The 18,324-nt window shown below is 33.0% G+C and overlaps 5 protein-coding genes across 6 annotated transcripts; 2 read left to right on the top strand and 3 right to left on the bottom strand.

The window, feature by feature from the left end:
• The first annotated feature begins 215 nt into the window (after nt 1-215).
• Nucleotides 216-3,963, top strand: fwd (phosphatidylinositol 4-kinase beta fwd). The gene is made up of 3 exons (XM_015936353.3): nt 216-2,961; nt 3,063-3,195; nt 3,259-3,963. The coding sequence occupies exons 1-3, from the start codon at nt 659-661 to the stop codon at nt 3,562-3,564; spliced, it is 2,742 nt and encodes a 913-aa protein (XP_015791839.2). The 5' UTR covers nt 216-658; the 3' UTR covers nt 3,565-3,963.
• Nucleotides 3,736-8,528, top strand: LOC107368521 (clotting factor G beta subunit-like). Its single transcript, XM_015936357.3, has 5 exons — nt 3,736-3,793; nt 7,190-7,267; nt 7,527-7,614; nt 7,692-8,113; nt 8,191-8,528. The coding sequence occupies exons 1-5, from the start codon at nt 3,736-3,738 to the stop codon at nt 8,526-8,528; spliced, it is 984 nt and encodes a 327-aa protein (XP_015791843.3).
• On the bottom strand, nt 3,954-5,536 carry LOC107368519 (uncharacterized). Its single transcript, XM_015936355.3, has 2 exons — nt 5,373-5,536; nt 3,954-5,010 (listed from the first exon to the last, which is right to left on the bottom strand). The coding sequence occupies exons 1-2, from the start codon at nt 5,422-5,424 to the stop codon at nt 4,025-4,027; spliced, it is 1,038 nt and encodes a 345-aa protein (XP_015791841.2). The 5' UTR covers nt 5,425-5,536; the 3' UTR covers nt 3,954-4,024.
• LOC107368520 (uncharacterized) lies at nt 7,849-10,174 on the bottom strand. Of its 2 annotated transcripts, XR_016197823.1 has the most exons (4): nt 9,843-10,174; nt 8,703-9,675; nt 8,256-8,570; nt 7,849-8,074 (listed from the first exon to the last, which is right to left on the bottom strand). XR_016197823.1 is itself a non-coding variant. In XM_089266001.1 (3 exons), exons 1-3 carry the CDS (start codon nt 9,883-9,885, stop codon nt 8,546-8,548), a joined length of 1,041 nt encoding a protein of 346 aa, XP_089122127.1. In that variant the 5' UTR covers nt 9,886-10,174; the 3' UTR covers nt 8,103-8,545. The 2 variants fall into 2 exon arrangements, 1 of the variants encoding a protein (XP_089122127.1); XM_089266001.1 differs by lacking the exon at nt 7,849-8,074 and having other exon boundaries at nt 8,103-8,570.
• Nucleotides 10,175-11,590: 1,416 nt separating this feature from the next.
• On the bottom strand, nt 11,591-15,637 carry Clbn (Nuclear export mediator factor NEMF homolog Clbn). The gene is made up of 2 exons (XM_015936461.3): nt 15,038-15,637; nt 11,591-14,525 (listed from the first exon to the last, which is right to left on the bottom strand). Exons 1-2 carry the CDS (start codon nt 15,548-15,550, stop codon nt 11,808-11,810), a joined length of 3,231 nt encoding a protein of 1,076 aa, XP_015791947.2. The 5' UTR covers nt 15,551-15,637; the 3' UTR covers nt 11,591-11,807.
• Between the last annotated feature and the right edge of the window lie 2,687 nt (nt 15,638-18,324).

The raw sequence follows: 18,324 nt of genomic DNA, 5'->3' as shown, positions 1-18,324 counted from the left end.
AGGCACAAAAATTCCTATGGGAAAAGATTAATTAATTGATGAATATTAATTGCATAATTAATATTATAAATTAACTGTTAAGTAAAGGGCACAAATTATTCATAAACATTTAAACTGTAAATTCGGACCAAACTTAGCGCCAAGAGGTTGAAAGACATCCTACTTTTTGTTCAATTTGCTGTTTGGTTTTTTTTCTAGGTTTACTTATCATCAATAGACAGATTTGAAAATAAGTCCAAATTAATGTTTTATTCGCAAGATTTTATTTCTTCCTGAATGAGTAACTTACTTCTGTTTGTTTAAGTGATTGTAAATTCAGTGTAATAATTGCTGATTCCAAGTTAATTTGGTTATTCTGGTTCAACTCAAAATGATGAAAATTTTCTTCTCATTCTGTTACTATAATATGTTTATTGATAGTGATTTTTTTCATCCTACCCTTTTCTCCTCTTCATCATTTCTCTTCCCAATTACTCTTGATTATTAAGTTCTTTATCATCTCTCACTCTACTCTGCCTCTCTTTCTCTTTTCTCTTTCTTTCCCATCCTATTCATAAATATGTATTGATTATTATTAGTGGAATAATTTGATTGTCCCGTAGTTTAAATTCTTTTGTTTCTCCAATTTATATTATATTTTTTTGGGTTTTTGACAACCATGGACAACGGTTCTTGGCTGCTAAGATTATTCCAATCTCGTCTGTTCGAGATGTCCCTGGCTATCAACTATTTATTTAAATCAAAGGAACCTGGTGTATTGAGTTACATTGGTAATCGCTTGTTTACATTTGAAGAAGCTGATGTTGACTTCTATTTACCCCAATTGGTTGTTTTATATATAAACCATTCAGATATAGCTGATGCTTTGCATCCTTATTTTATTAACCGTTGCCGCTCCTGTCCTGAATTCAGCCTTCAATTGGCTTGGTTATTGAATGCTTTCTGTCACGATGCCTATCCATCATCATCTTCATCACTCATCAGCTGCTCATCATCGGCTTCCATTCCAAAGTTGACCTCATCCGCTTCCATCTCATCATTCTCGTCTTTTACAACAAGAAATAGTCTGAAAAAGTCCCATGGAGTTAAGCTTAAAAATTTAATACTCAGTGAAGAGTTGAAACCTAAACAATCAACTTATAAACAGATAAACAACTTTACTGACAATTTAACCTCTCTGAGATCAACTAATTTAACAATTAGTAACGGTGTTGGCTCAGAAAAAATCCAAATTACTGGTGATAGTCCTACCAAAACAACTAGTTGCACTTCAAATGTGACTGTAAATGGGAACAGTAGCTGTTCTGACACCACCGACTCTTCTAACAATACAATCAATATTGAAAATCATCAAGACAACAGTGATAATTACAGCAAAAGTCAAAATAGACCAGACATTAATGTGACAGAATCATCTCCCGTAACCAAATCATCATTGAACCTGCCAAGAGAAATTTCTCATACTCTAGATTTTTCTAATAATTTGAATGGTCATTCAAACAACAGCCAATCTAAAACGGTGATATCAACCACAAACCATATCTCTTCGTCTCTTGTCCCATCTAGTAAAGTCAACTCGTTTAGTCTTTCATTAGCTTCATCATCCGCACAAATGTTATCACTCTCATCTGCAGCTGCTGCTCATGGAACTCTACGCAAAAGCCATCATAGATCTTATTCCGATGCAACAGGATCGTTACATAGTATTTCAAATTCAGGCCCCTCGTCAATTGCAGCATCACTGCTCAATCCTTCCAGAACTTTGGGTGATTTAACCTCTGGTCATGCTTTTGATAATGGATGTGTTTGTTTCAACAGCTGTGCCGGTGTTTGCAATGATTTGAGAGGTGAAAAAGTACTATGTCATTGCGGTGCTCCTCGACTCACAGCCGAATATGAGTTCATAAAATGTCTAATGTTGATTTCAACTAGATTACAGAAAATTGCATCCAAAGATGTTAAAACTCAACGTTTAATGGCCGAACTTTCCATTCTCAATCTTAATTTACCTGCTCGAGTCTGGTTGCCTATCTATTCATTCCGCCATATGATTGTAAGAGTACCTCCAGGAGCAGCGGTTCTTCTAAATTCTAAGGATAAAGCTCCCTATTTAGTTTACTTTGAAGCTGTTGAATTAGCTGGTGACATTAATTCAACTCCTTTACCAACTAAAGTTATCAATAGCTTACGGCAAACCCGATCAGAAGAAAATTTAGTTAATTATTGCTCTCGGCGGGATGCTGCTACAAATGGCGAAATACCATCAAAGTTCACCCTTTTTCCTTCAGTTGACAATCATTCTGATGACTGTTGGAGCCATGAAGATGATAACATTTGCAAACACTATTCCTCCTGCTCGGAGGAAGAAAAAGATACTTTATCACAATTATCATCACAAGAATCGCTTACATCAACTGAAGATATTGTTAAAAATAACAGTATTTTCATGGCTGCTAGTGATATTAGGAGAAGATTGTCTGAATCAGTCAATCAGCCTAAAACAAACTTTACTATGGATCCGGATGACCCGTCTGCTGCCTTTCTGAAAGAGCCGTTAGATGAGAAGGTTGCACGTATTCGAGAATCATCACCTTATGGGCATCTTCAAGGATGGAGATTAGTTGCTGCTATCATTAAATGTGGCGATGATTTAAGACAGGAAATAATGGTCCATCAATTTTTAGTGAATTTACAAAAAATTTGGGAAAAAGAACATGTTCCTCTCTGGTTACGCCCTTATAAAATTATGGTTACTTCAGCTGATCATGGAATCATTGAGCCTATCCTTAACAGCATATCATTGCATCAAGTTAAAAAACACTCCAAGATGTCTTTATATGAATATTTCCTCAAAGAATTTGGACCAACTAACAGTGAATCATTCTTAACTGCGCAAAGAAATTTTGTCCAGAGTTGTGCAGCTTATTGTATAGTTTCATATTTGATACAAGTTAAAGATAGGTAGGTTCAATGTTTAACAGATACTCAGTTCAATAAGGTTCAAAGTCTTATCTCTTATCTTAAATCTAAATTTGTTTAAATTTTATCTTTTTTGATTGAAGACACAATGGTAACATACTCTTGGATTCAGAAGGTCATATAATTCACATAGACTTTGGTTTTATTTTATCAATATCTCCAAAAAATCTTGGTTTCGAAAATTCGCCTTTTAAACTTACTCATGAATTCGTTGAGGTAAATATGACTTTGATAATCAAAAGACTTCAAACGTCTAATTACTGTTTGTTTATTTTACAGGTCATGGGAGGATTGGATAGTGATATTTTTAAATATTTTAAAATATTAATTTTACAAGGCTTAGTGGCAGCCAGAAAACACCACGATTGTTTGTTAACCCTGGTTGAGATAATTCAAGCTAATTGCCAATTACCCTGTTTCAAAACTGGTGCTAGCACGATAATGTCATTAAAGGATCGTTTCCATATTGGAATGACAGAGGAACAGTTGCAGCAATACGTCGAAAATATGGTCGAATCGAGCATCAATTCACTGACTACTAAAATTTATGATGGATTTCAATATTTAACTAATGGTATATTATAAATGGGCAAATGGTAATAAAGCAGATGATGCTGATTTCGTACTATCACGGGCAAGATATGACTAGATTGCAAGCAACCAAAAAAACAGACGGGATCAACCAAATCAAAATTGAAGAGAAAAATTATTTTAAAGAAACTTAAAAAGTTTCATTCTTTTTTACTCACAAAAGCAATGCTCTGTTTTTGCTCAACTTGTTTTGTTGTTCTCATTTTCTCTCATCTCTGTAAGAAAACATAAATTGCTTTCATCGTTTGTAAAATGTTCATTCATTTTTGTGACTGGAGCTAAAAAAATGTTGAGCTCCGGAAACGAAAATGAATAACTAGCGAAAAACAAAGCATGAAAACAAAAATAAGTGAAGTGCCTCAATTAAATTGAAACTTTAATCATTGCAGTAAATTTTGTAAATTTTATTCAAATTATTTTCATCGATATAATTCTTTTTCTATCGAAATTTCTTTCAGGGTTGAATAAATCCAGTTGTTATTCGACCAGAGGAGTCAACACGTTTAACAGTAACCCCATTGAATGATTTAGCTTGACTATTTGTATTTGAAATAACCTTTGAATTCCCAGAACTAAATGATGATCCATTTTCATGGACAATATTTTGGCTGGTTGATGGTATAGACAATGATGAACTAGTTTTCGAGGAGGAAACTGTTGCACCATTGTTTTTGATTAATTGGTTATTGTTTTTTTCTTGAAGAGTTGCTTTGTTGCTTGTGCTAACAATTGATTGCTGTTGAGGTGCAGTACCATTCAACGATAAATCATTCAATGGAGATACTTTGGTTGGTGATGCTGGCTTCATGGGTATCATGGGTTTAGCAAATGAAGGTTTTCGCTGTTGATTAACAGCTCCATTTGGTAGAGGACCTTTCTGATTGTTTGTTTTCATTGGTGGTCTATTGACAACTCGATGTCTATCTGCTTTATTTTGTACCTTTCCTTTCGCCTGATTTGATGGAATCAAAGGTCCAGCAGTACGGAAAGTTTGAATCACTTGTCGCTGTTCACCAGGTTTATTTTCATCAATCTTTTGAACTTGAACTGTAACTTGGCCTTGGCTTCCATCTTTACCCTCGGAAGAAGTTGATGTTACCTTGAATCCATTGCCTTTAAGGCCATCGGTGAAACTATTGAAAGAAGGGAATGAAGGCATTGGTGGAAAGGATGGAAAAGGTGAATAAGGAAATGCACCAGAGGAAAAGCCACCACCAAAGGGCGATACAGCCTGTGGAGCGGGAGAGGGAGAATATGAATTTTGGAATGGGGAAGAAGCCAATGTAAAAGCCGAATTGAATGGATCATTTGAGGAATATGAAGACGCATAAGGTTGACCAAAGGGAAAATTTGAGAATGATGAACCAAATGAAGGGAAACTTTGAAATGGTGAAAATGATCGGAGTGCAGATAGAGGGGAAAAGGTAGAAAAGATGTTCCCTGTAAAGAAAGAAAATATTATTCAAATCATTCCCGAAATCGTATCTGAAGAGTCGTTAGATAGTCTAGCTCTAAATTATAACACCAGTGTTCAACTTAATCATGCAAATTTTGTGATAAAAACATATTCATACTCATTGATTGAATTGCTAGCACACAAAGTCAATTACAGTCAGTTAACATAAAAAAATTGTATTTCTTGGTAATCGACTTTACTTGTTACATTACCTAAACCTAGGTTCATTTGTTGAATAGCAATGTTAAAGAAATGCGAAAATATTAATCACAGTATGAGATTTCAGAACAATATCCAGATTGTTGAACAATTATTTGGTTGTGAATTATTTGTGATTCAAGCTTACCTGATGAAGCCGCAAATAGGGCTGACAAAATGACCACAAAATATAAACTCATTCTGTTGATTATGATTGAAGATTTTTCAATTAGTCGGAAATAATTTGAAGGAATTGTTAGGATAAACTATTCACAACGAAGCAAAATTAGGATACTAACTGTATCAAACACAACAGATAAACTAATGATAATCTTGTCTTATTACTGCGTAAATTGGCGACCTTTATCAACATTGATTAATGACCTATTCAATTGAACAATGAAATTAATTGTTGTTTTGCTGTTTCAAAGGATGCACAATTGCATCTGTTCAATAATATTTGTATGCCTAACACAATGTTGCTTGTAAAGTTGGAATTGTTAGCTTAATAATGATTGAAATGATAAACCAATCAATTAATCAATAATCAAATCTGATTTATGTGAAAATATCAACAATTGCCAGATTAATCTGTTTTCAGGTCAATGCAATGATAATCAGCATTTTGATTACAAAACAAAATGAAACAAACCGTTTTGCCAAAATTGAGATTTTAAAGCAATCCAAAGTAATGAAAATAAGATTTATTTATACAAGCTTTATTAACATGATTGTTAACGATTTAATTTGCTTTCTTCAATATGTTAAGCAATACGATGGTGTTTTAATTTGAACAAATGATCACTAACCTGATAATGATTGACTCCATGAACAATTCAAGTGTAAACATTACGGAGATGAGCTGATTTATACAGTAATTGTGCCTTTTCCCTTTTTAATACTAACTAATACACAAATAGAGTTTTAAATGGGTAAAAATTAATCACAAACAAACTGGTTTTATTTAACCAAAAAGCAACACACACACAAAACTTATCATATAATCATTCCATTAGTATTAAGTGTTATCCTTAACACCAGTAAAGACAATAATATATCCATTAGATTGCTTTGTTCACGGTGAAAAATCATCATCATCTAATGAAGAGATAGTAAAATTAAGGAAATATAATAATAACAATCAAGAGTAGTAGCAATTGAAAATTTATCCGTATTAATGAAACAAGTGGTACTAATGTTGAAAGATATACCAAAATCAAATACAGCTGTAACTGTTTCCCTTTTCCGTTGAAGCTTGAGTAGCTTTTTTGGTAAACCCTTTCACTATAAACTGATGGGTTTCAGGTAGAAACTATTAGACCCTTTTTAGGCCGATAATGTAACTTTATTTAGGGAAATCCGATTCATCCTCTCAATTTAGAAGCACAATCTTAATTTATGATAAAAACTTTAATGAGCGTAAAGTTATAAAAAAAACGGTTTGCCCATTAACAAGTGAAAGTAAAATCAATAAAATTGAAAGTGACAATCACATAGATTGATATAAATTGGCATCTTTGTCGTTCATGCTGATCATTTGGCATATCATCGAGTGTAAGTAAACAACAACAATTCAACAAAAAACACACAACATTGAGAATCTGTCACAACTTTACAATCGGATATTTACAACTTTAACCTGCAGCTACTGTTTATGCACATTTAAAATTGTTTTTTTTTTGTATTACTCTTGTTAAGACAAACTTTAACCAAAACCAAGGAAAAACTGTTAATTTTGTGGTTTTTTGATTCCGTTCAACATGTGTTTAATACGTTTGTACCTTGACTGTGTTTAGTTGTGAATACACTCATGGATATCAATGATTGTTTGAAAGAGTTAAATCATCATGGATACATTAGTGAACAAATTACTCTCAAAATACTATTAATCAAGCTACCGATTAACCAGAGCATACTAAATGCTGTGTCCAACAAACAAGTTTATTGGATAAAAGTTTATATGAGATATGTTATTCTCATTTCTTCTTGGAATCACACTTAAATTGGCTCAATTAATCATGATTTCGTGTAATGATGATTGTGGTGAGTATGGTTATCGAAATTTATGATAATTGAAAAAAGGCTGACAGAGTTTATTTCAATATTTTATATTTAAACTCCAATGATAGCAAATTAGGCATTTTTAAGCTTATGAATAGTCCTTTGATTGGTTGTGAGTTGGTTTCTAGTTATGTTAATATTTTTAAGTTTAAAGGATAAATTAACAATTGGTTTGTAGTGATGGACCAAAAGATTTCTGTGTTTTGATTTTTCTGTTTCTAAATATGCTTATTTTTTCCAGAATGCGGCATTTCAGAAGGTGCTCAGAGCCGAATTTTCATGGGAAAAGAAGCGACACCCAATAAGTACCCATGGATAGCTCATATAAGGTATGGATTTGATTTTGAAAGACACTCTAGAAACTGATTTTCTGATTGCGATCTTGTCGTTTGTTTTATTTTTTAAGGTTTAAATTAAACCAACATGACTCGAGATATGTTAAATGTGGTGGAAGTTTGATTGACAATCAACATGTAATGACAGCAGCTCATTGTATTTTCGATGAATTTGGAATATTACGTAAAAGGAAATTGACTGAAGTATATTTGGGTGCTCACAGTATATCAAAAGATTTGGAAAATAAACACAGCGTTTCCAAGTTTATTTATGACAAACGGTTTGACATAACAGAGCGAAAACTTGACTTTGACTTTGCAATTCTTAAATTGAGCAAGCCTGTTCAATTTAGCGAAGATATTTATCCAATTTGCATTCCTGATGCCAAAATTAAAGACTATGAAAGTCTGATTGTTGCCGGTTGGGGTAAACTATCGGAGATTGAAGGTGCACCTGATAAATTAAATGAAGTTGAAGTGGATTTCATTGATAGTAAGTATATTTCATTGATTCAACACCATCTGTACTTTTTTTTATCAAATGTTAATTTATTTTCCTCCTCCCATCAGATGAAAGATGCAACAAAATGAATTATGAATTTACTCTACGAGTCCGAGGTGTTGTTGAAACTTACCCTGGTGAATATGCAAGTTTAGTGACACCAATCCATGAAAGCCATATGTGCGCCATAGATGTAACTACCGGCGGTGGTTCTTGTATTGGTGACTCTGGTGGACCATTAATGTACAAAAACCCTGAGAATCATCGCTGGTATGCGGTTGGATTAGTGTCTGGAGGATACGGTGTTTGTGGTAACATAAATATACCAACTCTTTATACCATTGTTGCCAAATACAAGAAATTTATTCAAAAATATGCTCCCGAAAGTCAAATTTGCAGCATATAATTTTCAATGGCAATCAATCAGCTACGAATTATTTCCATTAATCTGAGTAAAAATTACAAAATAAAAAAATTGTACACAAATAAATAACGAAAAAACAAAACTTGTTAAAATTAATAGCTTTGGCATATCAACATAATTATACAAATGAACAAAGATCACGAATAACAATTTTACTTGATTGAAATTAGTTTAGAATGATATTCCATTTCTTTAAGCTTGGTTTCCAATTCTTCACACTTTTGTTCTAACAGAAGATATTCTTTAACCAATTCTGCTTTAGACATTGTGCTTATCCTTTCTGCATGAATGTTTTCATAGGTTTCAAAAAATTGTCTCTGATCAAAATCTAGCTCATCATCAGGCGAACTATAAAAATCATCGGACGACACATCATCAGAATTTTTGCGAGATGGTGTACTATCACTCATACACCTTCTTCGATAGTCTCCTCCACTGGGAGTGATGCTTCCTGTGATAGAATGGTTTCCTTCAGAGTTGACATCTTTAAAGTTATTGTTGACAGCAGCGGCCACTGCATTAGCTTTCAGATATCTATCAATTTGTTCAAATTCAGGTTCTCTCACATTATGGTCATCCATAAGAAACTGTGTTGTATTATAGGGTGCTAAAGGTTGGCCCAAAACGTGCATACGAAGGTTTAACCACTTGTTTTTCCTGCTTTCCAAATCATCGAGTCGACTACTTTTACTAAACGATCGGCTGAATCTTCTTCCGTAAGGTCTCCAACGACGTCTCCATTCACTGCGCCTATGACGACGAGTCCTTAAATCATTGTTAACTTTCCTTTCAACAGAATTGGTAACATTAATTTTACCTTTATCTTCTTCCTTGATACTAATTCCGGTGGTTAAATTTTTTCTGTTTATCTTGGTTAATTGGGTTAACGTTCTTTCCTGGCTATTTACAACTTGGCTGACAATGTTAAAAAGTGAAGTTTCATCCACGGTCATCAGTAAAAAGACTTTTTCTTTCCTCATATTGTCAAGAATATGATTAAAGTTGTCTATCTCCTTTACTTTTTCCAAAATTTCTTTAGAGTCACCTTCTTTGATTAACTTTTCATTCTCTTTAAGAAATTCTATAACGTTCAGATACTCGGGAATTAAATTTCTAGGTGTTTCAGTACCTAAAAATCACAATAAAAGAAATTTAAAACAAAATAAAAAAAATAATTAAAAAAACAATCAACAATTTACGGATGAAAAAATATCTTTAGCTGTAAACATCATTTTTAGGATTACTAAAGTTTTGGATAATTTGTCAATACATGACTCCGTTTATTTTAGTACAAACCTTTTGCTCCCTGGGATCGAGAACCAATGTTATTGGGTCTCATTGTTTGTCAAAACGTCAAGCTCCCAATGATTTGAGTGGCCTTGATGGTTAAGGTGAATAACTGTTGAGTTCAAATAAAAAGCAACGCTGGTCAATAGAAAAAAAGAAGAATAAGTTGTTTTCAAACAATTTAAAAGTATCAATTTTGATTATAACTCATCGAGAGGGGAAAAATAGTGACATGATTACTGGTAAATAAGTTTACAGGGTGATACACAAGGTTTTTAAACTACAGAGTGGTTTAATAAGTTTTGCAGTAAACTAATCCGAACTGTTTCAACTCAACACAAAAACAAATCTGACTCGAAAATTTTCTCTCCTTCTTTAACCAAGCGCAACTTAAGTCCATCCCACTTCATCCAACTCACTCTTTACTAAAGCGATGCGCAGTGCTGGTCTACGCGTGGGGGTAATACGGATATTTGCCCCTTTATCAGCATCCGCTTATTTGTTTACCATTTTAGCGGTTTATAATAACCGATTGATCTATTTTTATAAGCTTTTATTAACCAAGTTACTTTATCTTGCCATCTCTTGGAGAACATCGAAAACGCTGTTTTTCATTTTTTTTTTGTTTTTTTGTCATTGTTCAATTGTTTACTTTTGAGCTTTGGTATTTAATACCATTTGGCAACTATGTGAATAGGTTACCATCGTGTTTATTAATTTAATTAGTTTAACTTATTACCATTGCTATTTTGGTTTTTTATTCGGGGTACAATGGGATCCACATTGTTGAAAGAAATAGAAAGTGGAAGAATGTATCGAGACGCTGTAGACGGTTTTTTTTCCTTTAAATGACCACGGATTTTATGTAACCGAGGTTATTTGGTAATTTGTTTTTCTCCTTTCTCAAAGGCTAACAAAGAACCTTAACTGAGTGAACAAGAAACAGCTATAGTAGACTCGCTGGTTTTGAGCTGCTTTGTTTCTGACTGTAACGTCACTGATTCGCAACCAATAATATCAACATTTTGGTTTTGTTACTAACCACTTTGTTGTTACGTTTTTTGGGTACCTATTTTACATTTTTATATTATTCCCTTTCTTGGTCCATATTGGGCTTTTCACTTTTCATCTAGGAAGAAGCAAGTAAATGTAATAAACATTATGGCCTTGTCTTGATTTATAAACATAAATCTGTTGAGAGGAGAGTAGAGTTTGTCTAATTATTGACAAAATGGTTTCTCTTTTACATACATATATTTTAATAAACAAGACTAATTAGCAAAATCAGAGGCTAATGAATGCACTATTCATTTATTCATAATGATAAAAACAGAGAGAAAAATGTCCTGGATATTTGGCATAAGCTTTTCTCATCATCATTATCAATTTCTTGCTGCAAGATATTTCACTTTATGATTAGGTTTCAAAATTAACCATAACGATGATTTCATTAAGTGTTGGATGACACTATTATGTGACCAATTTAGCTGAATAGCTTGAGCTCTTATGAGATTATAATAGTTATTTTTTTTCGCTATCAGATTATTGGCTTTATGTATCTTCCATGGTCTTGATACATTAGCCTTCTCCCACTCACCTAATAAACACAATCATTCAAAAAATCATCCATCTTATAATTGAAATATATTCAACCTTGGTATGTTGATAATGATACAGGAAAACATGTAATTGTAACCTTAACAGAATGTACGAGTAAACTTGGCTAAATGATTAAGAAATGATCAACAAAAAATATATACATTTATGTATTTACCAATTTATTTGTTGGTCTGTATAAAGTTAATAATTGGTGTTTTGTAGACTATCTTGCTTCCCATATGATTTACAAAATTTACACTTTATGATTGTTTTAATTTTAATTTCCTCAATTATTTTTAAATCATCACAGGCTTTTTTATATTAATGAGAATGATGAAAGTAACTTTGATTGATGAGCTTTTCACTTGGAAAATGTCATTTTCCCTTTTTCTTCAACGTATTCAACTTAACAGCTGATATCTTCACTTTGTTGGGTAGATTACGTCCAATATCTTGATCTTTTGAATTTTTAAGCAAATCTTTCTCCCTTTGAGATATTGTTTTATCAGCAAGAAATACTGCCAACGCCGTCTTCGCTGATTTACCCCGTTTACTGGTCCCTGGCAATACTTTTACTTTAAATTTATAATTAGAGAGAGCAGTATAGGGAGCTGTAACTGGTATAGTGTAGAGAAGGACATCATCAGGCAAAGGTTGGCCAGTCAAAGAATTTATCAGATTAACGTGTTCAACAATTTTATTAGTTGGACCCTCTTCATCATCATCATCTTCTTCTTCATCTTCTTGCTCATCTTCGTTTTCAATGTCATTAGATAACTTTTTCTCTCTCTCTTTTTCCATTGATTCTATTCCATTTTCAGCACCTTCATTTTCATCTTCGCCATTCTTGGACTTGGAGGAAGATACTTTGATTGCCACCTTCTTTTTATCAAGTTTACTTTTCTCCTTTGATTGGGACAAACTATCCTTTTCCTGTTTATTTTGATGATTCTTTTGACCTGGACTTTCATTGTTACTCTTAGAAACCTGCAATTGTTCTCTACCTTCCCCATCGTCACCACCATCAACATCATTAATATTATTATTGCCACTTTCATTTGATTGGTTGACTCTATTCAGTTCCATACCATCCATTTGTCTGATAATCGGAGCAGAGCCAAGCAAATTTAACTTGAACATTCTGTCTTCTTCATCTTGATCTCCATACTTTTCTCTAATCTTTTTCAGCTTGTACCGTTGACCTCTCTTCAAAGGTTGATTCTGATTCTTATTTGTTGTCTCTTTCTGTTGTTGTTGTTGTTGTTGTTGTTGTGGTTGATGATGATTCTTGTCGGCTAACTGTCTATTAGATTGTTGTTGAACATTCTGTAGTGAATTTTGAGTTGACGCCTTCTTAACTTCATTACGTTTCTTTTTCAGTTGTGCTTGAAATTTCATCCTTGGTATCTGAGAGCCTGTTATTTCAACCAGTTTATCCTCTTCATCCTCCTTCTTAACCTTCTCATTTTTGCTTTCACCACCAGGATTAACATCTGATTCATCAGTTGCCTGAGCAATGTTCTTTATTTTTGTATCAGGAAAAGTATTACCAGCCTCATTATCCCCAGGTTCATCTTCATCCTCACTATCTTCTATCTTTATCTCAATATCATTAACGGAATCGGTGTCAATAGAGTCACTTGTTGAACGAATCCGTCTTTCTGATTTATGGTTTTCCATAGAATCTTCATCTAAACGAAATAAAAATCCGAAGCCCATAACCAATTGAGCCATTGGCAGATAGTTCTTTTTACCTCTGATCATGAACGCACCAACAGTTAAATATTCACCAGAAGGAGCTGTCTTAGAAACTTGATGAGAATGAACCCACCAGGAACGACTTGAAAATTTGTTTTCCCAAGCTGAAGAATAACAAACAGCCATAATACCAGCTTCTTGAACAGTTTTAGGAGGAATTGGTTCAGTTGGAATATGATTTTTAATTACAACTGATGAGGCACCATGAAGATCAGCGTGAACATAGATATCTCCTTGCTTAAGATACTTTTTGACAATAAGCTCATTTTGTTGGGCATCACGTCCTCCGATAACCAAGTAATTTTCAGAAGATATAAACCAGAAAAATTTTTCAAACCACAACACCTTGCGAGCTTTAGTAATCGATGTTTTAATGGCTACCTCTTTTAACGCTTGTTGCGTTTTGTGTTCAGCACTTTTTAAAGCTTTAGATGAACTCTCTAGCGTCTTTTGCTCTTTCTTAGCAGCATGTCGTTTTTGATCATAGTATCGTCGAGCGTTGGCAAAAGCTGATAAATCTAAATCAATATCAACTAAATCGGAAAGCTTACTGGTTTCTTCATCATCAAATGGATCAGAAAGTAACATTGTAAATTGGTTCTTCTCTAATTTAAGTCCTTTAATTGCACAGGCAACAACGTCGTCTCTCAACTGAGCTTCCTTGATTAAAGCTTTTATCTCTTCCCAGCTGATTTGATTTGCAATAGCTGACCTCATAATGAGTAGAGCTTTTTCAACCAGATCTTTATTCATCTCAATGAGGGACGCTTTCCTTTTATCTATTTCTTGAAGAGATGCCAACTCTTGTAATCTCTTTTCATGGTCCTTTTTCACGTTCTCCAATTTTTTAAGAGCTTCCTTCTCTTGTTGAAGGGCTCGTTGATCAATCTTTTGCCCTTCGATACTTGAAAAATAAATATCCACTGCTTTACCAAAGGTTTCAAATTCAATATATTTCAGCTTGGTTGAAAATTTGTGCTGATTAAAGAGCATTGGGTGAAATTCAGTGTAAGTTATCACAGTTTTTGGACTTTCTTTGATATTTTTATCATTTGTATTAGCTTGACTAATCTCCTCCTTGTGAATTATAATCCCTTGATGGTTATCAATTATTTCAGCAAGTATTTTCGATGCTAGTGCAAGAGCTTCTTCTATTTTATCATAGTCGGCTGTTTTACTTGAATCTAATTTCCAATTTTCAGGGAATCCAACTTCCATAAAACAATGCTCCAATAGAGCCGTTCCAAAGATTAATCTAGGGTTAAAAATTTTTCGCAGTGTATCACCAGGAGAAGCTGCTTGAATCAGTGTTATTATTTCACTTTTATTTGGAAGCTGTTATTACAAATAAATACAAATAAATAAAACAAAATTTAGATTAGTCGAAATCGAAATGTTTGATGGAAACAAACTACAAAAACTGTCAAATAAGTTCCGTCTGTTATGTAAAAAACACACTTCTTTTGTGATTATATACTGAGCAAATATACAGAAAATATACATTCTTGTCTGTGAAAATTTCTGTAAAATCATGGAACAATTGTATTCGCTAATAAAGTGATTCTCGATCATCTCGGTACTCTGACTCTAAATCTAGAACAAAGCTTATTTAGTATAATCTATTTTGTTATTAGATAATGCAGGGAAAAAATAAACTCAGCAGTGCAAGAAATGCTGAGGCAGAGCGATCTATTTCAAAGAGTTGTAGGGTATTTTTTTCCTCCATTGATTTTCATCTTATTTTTTGCCCTAAACTTGCTTTTTCTTTAACTACAATACTAATTTGAACTCGTGATAATTACTATTTGTATATAATCAAAGAGAAATGGGAATGAGAATTATCATACCTTGTAGTCATAAACTGCAGTATGAAGTGGATAAACCTCTCTAACCATTACTTTAACATCATCATTTTCTCCTGGTTTCCTTGATCTAAGAAGATTCAAGATGACATATTGATAATCTGTGAAAATTATATTTCCCCTGTCGTAGAGCTCAATGATGATATGATAAGCTGCTTCATTGATGCCAAATTGAATGTCCACCACTCTGTCAATACCAACTTGCTTGATATTTTCAATCCTTTTATTTCTCAAGTGCTTCCTCAATTTTAAAGTAAAACCAGAACAATTGGTATTCTTAGGCCAATCGTATTCACTGACATGCAATCGAATACCACTTTCAATTAGAAGAACCAACTTATTTATCTCAGGTGTATCCTCGTTTGGATTGTCTTTAAGTCTAATTAGATACGTTTTAGCATCGATATCATGAATTTGATGAACCCGATAACCTTTAAGAGTACGATTTAACTCAGGAACAATTGATACAATGTCCAAAGTGGTGAAACGGTTCTTCATTGGTGACCTATAACGCAAATCACTAATACTCTAAAACAAATTAAATCAATTATCAAAAACTAAACCAAACACAGATGTAAACAACAAAGCCGTATACATATACAGATGTAAAATCATGCACAAAAAAGAAGGCTGTACTAAGCATTAAATGTGATGATTATAGCGCTCAATACAAAATTGCAATTTTCTCATCACAATGTAATAACAATGTTATTTCATTAAATAAATAAAATTTAATCAGTAAATTTTCGCTATTCCTTGTACACTTTCCTGTGCAGTTTCAGGATAGAGTTAAACCAAAATTAAGGCCATATGCTAATGAGTAAGTTCGAAGACAATAATGAATCTGTACAGTCGATGAAGCTATGAAGCTAAACAAAACAATAATTTGGAAGCTGGATAATCTACATATGAAAATATTAGCAGAAATTTTTTATTTACATAAATTTTGAAGCCCGATACGTTTATTAAAGTATGAGAAATTCAGGTGCATGAATAAAGCTATCATCTGAACAATTGACATGGAATGAGACCACGTTGTGTTCTGTTGAACACCAATAGGTGGCTCTAGTAGGTAGAGATTTACTGAATGAAAGCTCGAGCATAAAAACTGTCACTTATATTTTTCGATACCATGAGTTGGTTATAATATTTTTCATTTTGATATTTTAGGAAACAATGGATCCATGTTTCATCTTGTGATTGTTATGTTTGGAAGATCCAATTCTTGTCTCATGTACGTTTATGGACCATTCTAGATCAATTATCGTTCACAGGGAAAAATAAGTCAAAACTGAATCATTTTTGCAGTGAGAAAAACTATGATTATTTGAAATGATTGTTAAAATCCATTATTAATGTGATTCATTTTTTTCAAAAACAACATGAAAAGCTGATTGCAAAATGTTCAAAACGATCAAATCAGACCAGCTTTGCGTATCTTTGATTCGCCAATGGATAAACTAAAATTTCGACAAGTTTAATTTCATTGGGCTAATTGCAAGTTAAGGATTGAACAATTTATGTTTTTTAGTCTAAATTTGGGACTTGCGTCTAAAAAATAAAATTCAGCCAAATTGAATTCGAATTTTAACTAATCAAATCTAAAACGAACTTACAGACTCACTTTATCGATTTCAGTAAATACGCTGTGCAGATTGGCCTTAATTTGCTATTTGTGCTTGTTCAAGCTAAAATAAACTCACAATATTGTCAGAATATTTAAAAATGACTGAAAAATAATACTAAAGCAAAATCATGACCATTTTTGTCCAAAGAAATTCAGCTTAGAATCACGATGTAAATAGTGATAATACATTTCTGTTCTCTGTGGTATTTTGGCAAAAAATCACCGTTATTTAGACGAAATCAGTTGGTTTTTTCCTATTTCGCTCTTGTTTTCCGCTGATAATGATTTAATATTTGGGAATTTTTCACTCGAAGGAATATGCAATAGCCCTGATTGGTAATGATTAGAAAATCAGTCGATAAATTTTTGGATTATTTTATCAAAATAGTTCGATATTCACTGCATGAGAGATATACTAGATGTAGCAGTTTAAATCCACTTTTAAAAGACTATTTTTTCATGATGAAAAAAGATGAGTGCATTTAAATTGCCCATAAATGGCAAAAGGTACTTAAGATAAGATTACTCATGAATATGCCGTAATTCACTTTCGATTTCACCTTTCTATTCAAACCTGGCCTGACAATTTCAAATTTTAAAAGTAAACTAAACGACACCTCTACTCACTAACTCATTCATGTATCTATTTTCACCATGAAAAATATTCTATCAAAAATAGGAATAGCTCTGAGCATCAACTAGTATTTATCGGTCAAGAGGTTTGAATCTTTCTGGTATTCATCCACTTAATACACATTGTATTACAACACAATTGATGAAAGAGTGAAGATTTTTATTGCTAAAAGCGAAACCTTAAAGCGCAAAGTTTCAGAACAACTCGTCGAAATCAAGAGAACTATCGATGAATCGAAAAAGTATCGGATCATTAACATTAGCCAATCTCTTATTTCAGTGAAAATTGAGTTTGTTCATCTACTACCAGCGCCCACCAGACTCCCACCAACTGTTAAAGTCAATGTTTGTTGGCTAAACTCCTTTATTTTATGTTAATGGTTTGCTTTTAAGTTTAATTGTCATTAGTTATAGAGGATGATTTGTGTTAATTAACAATGAGTTTGGAAACAAGAAAACAAAAATAAAGGTAAAAAGCTGATGAAGAGCCTTAACATGAAGGAAAAGAGCAAGGTGATGCTTCGCGTTTCTGGGTCACTAAAGCAATACTAACTTCCCTTTCACTAATTGAGTACTCGAGGCGTGATCAGAATCGCTCACCAACATCATGATCATCATCGTTTTCATCTTCTTCTTAATTTTGCTCAACTTTAAATTCAATCATCTTCTTTTGGAATCATCATAATTTTATCAAAATTTTCAACAAAAAACAAATCTTGAGCAACTAACCTTAGGTCTTTGACCTGTTATCTTACCTCACCTAAATATTTCAATTTAATATCAATATGTTTTGTTTAATTATACCATCATCAACTTGAGCATCACATCATAATCCTGATCAGTGAGAAAGTTAAATAAATGAAAGCCCTTGAGCGTAATTGAAGCAAATTCATCTTAACTTTCACTCTCACAAGACTATCCATCTTGACTGAAACAGCTTACACGGGAACTCGATTACCAATTATACATTATTTAATCATAAAAGCAATACATTGAAAAGTCAATCAATTTT

Source organism: Tetranychus urticae, chromosome 1, assembly GCF_039701765.1.
Source record: "Tetranychus urticae isolate SD_2017Ah chromosome 1, NJAU_TeUrti_SD_1.0, whole genome shotgun sequence".
Taxonomy (NCBI): Eukaryota; Metazoa; Arthropoda; class Arachnida; order Trombidiformes; family Tetranychidae; genus Tetranychus; species Tetranychus urticae.
This window is presented reverse-complemented; position numbering and strand designations above follow the sequence as displayed.

Excerpts from the sequence above, each read along its gene's own strand:
- LOC107368519 (XM_015936355.3), bottom strand. The coding sequence starts at position 5,424 with ATGAGTTTATATTTTGTGGTCATTTTGTCAGCCCTATTTGCGGCTTCA. Across the intron at positions 5,011-5,372 it reads CCTATTTGCGGCTTCATCAG|GGAACATCTTTTCTACCTTT; the intron begins GTAAGCTTGAAT and ends CTTTCTTTACAG.
- fwd (XM_015936353.3), top strand. The coding sequence starts at position 659 with ATGGACAACGGTTCTTGGCTGCTAAGATTATTCCAATCTCGTCTGTTC. Across the intron at positions 2,962-3,062 it reads TTGATACAAGTTAAAGATAG|ACACAATGGTAACATACTCT; the intron begins GTAGGTTCAATG and ends TTTTGATTGAAG. Across the intron at positions 3,196-3,258 it reads TTACTCATGAATTCGTTGAG|GTCATGGGAGGATTGGATAG; the intron begins GTAAATATGACT and ends TTTATTTTACAG.
- Clbn (XM_015936461.3), bottom strand. The coding sequence starts at position 15,550 with ATGAAGAACCGTTTCACCACTTTGGACATTGTATCAATTGTTCCTGAG. Across the intron at positions 14,526-15,037 it reads CTGCAGTTTATGACTACAAG|CTTCCAAATAAAAGTGAAAT; the intron begins GTATGATAATTC and ends TTGTAATAACAG.
- LOC107368520 (XM_089266001.1), bottom strand. The coding sequence starts at position 9,885 with ATGAGACCCAATAACATTGGTTCTCGATCCCAGGGAGCAAAAG. Across the intron at positions 9,676-9,842 it reads TCGATCCCAGGGAGCAAAAG|GTACTGAAACACCTAGAAAT; the intron begins GTTTGTACTAAA and ends TGTGATTTTTAG. Across the intron at positions 8,571-8,702 it reads TCTAAACTAATTTCAATCAA|ATTAATGGAAATAATTCGTA; the intron begins GTAAAATTGTTA and ends ATTTTTACTCAG.
- LOC107368521 (XM_015936357.3), top strand. The coding sequence starts at position 3,736 with ATGCTCTGTTTTTGCTCAACTTGTTTTGTTGTTCTCATTTTCTCTCAT. Across the intron at positions 7,268-7,526 it reads TTCGTGTAATGATGATTGTG|AATGCGGCATTTCAGAAGGT; the intron begins GTGAGTATGGTT and ends TATTTTTTCCAG. Across the intron at positions 8,114-8,190 it reads TGAAGTGGATTTCATTGATA|ATGAAAGATGCAACAAAATG; the intron begins GTAAGTATATTT and ends TCCTCCCATCAG.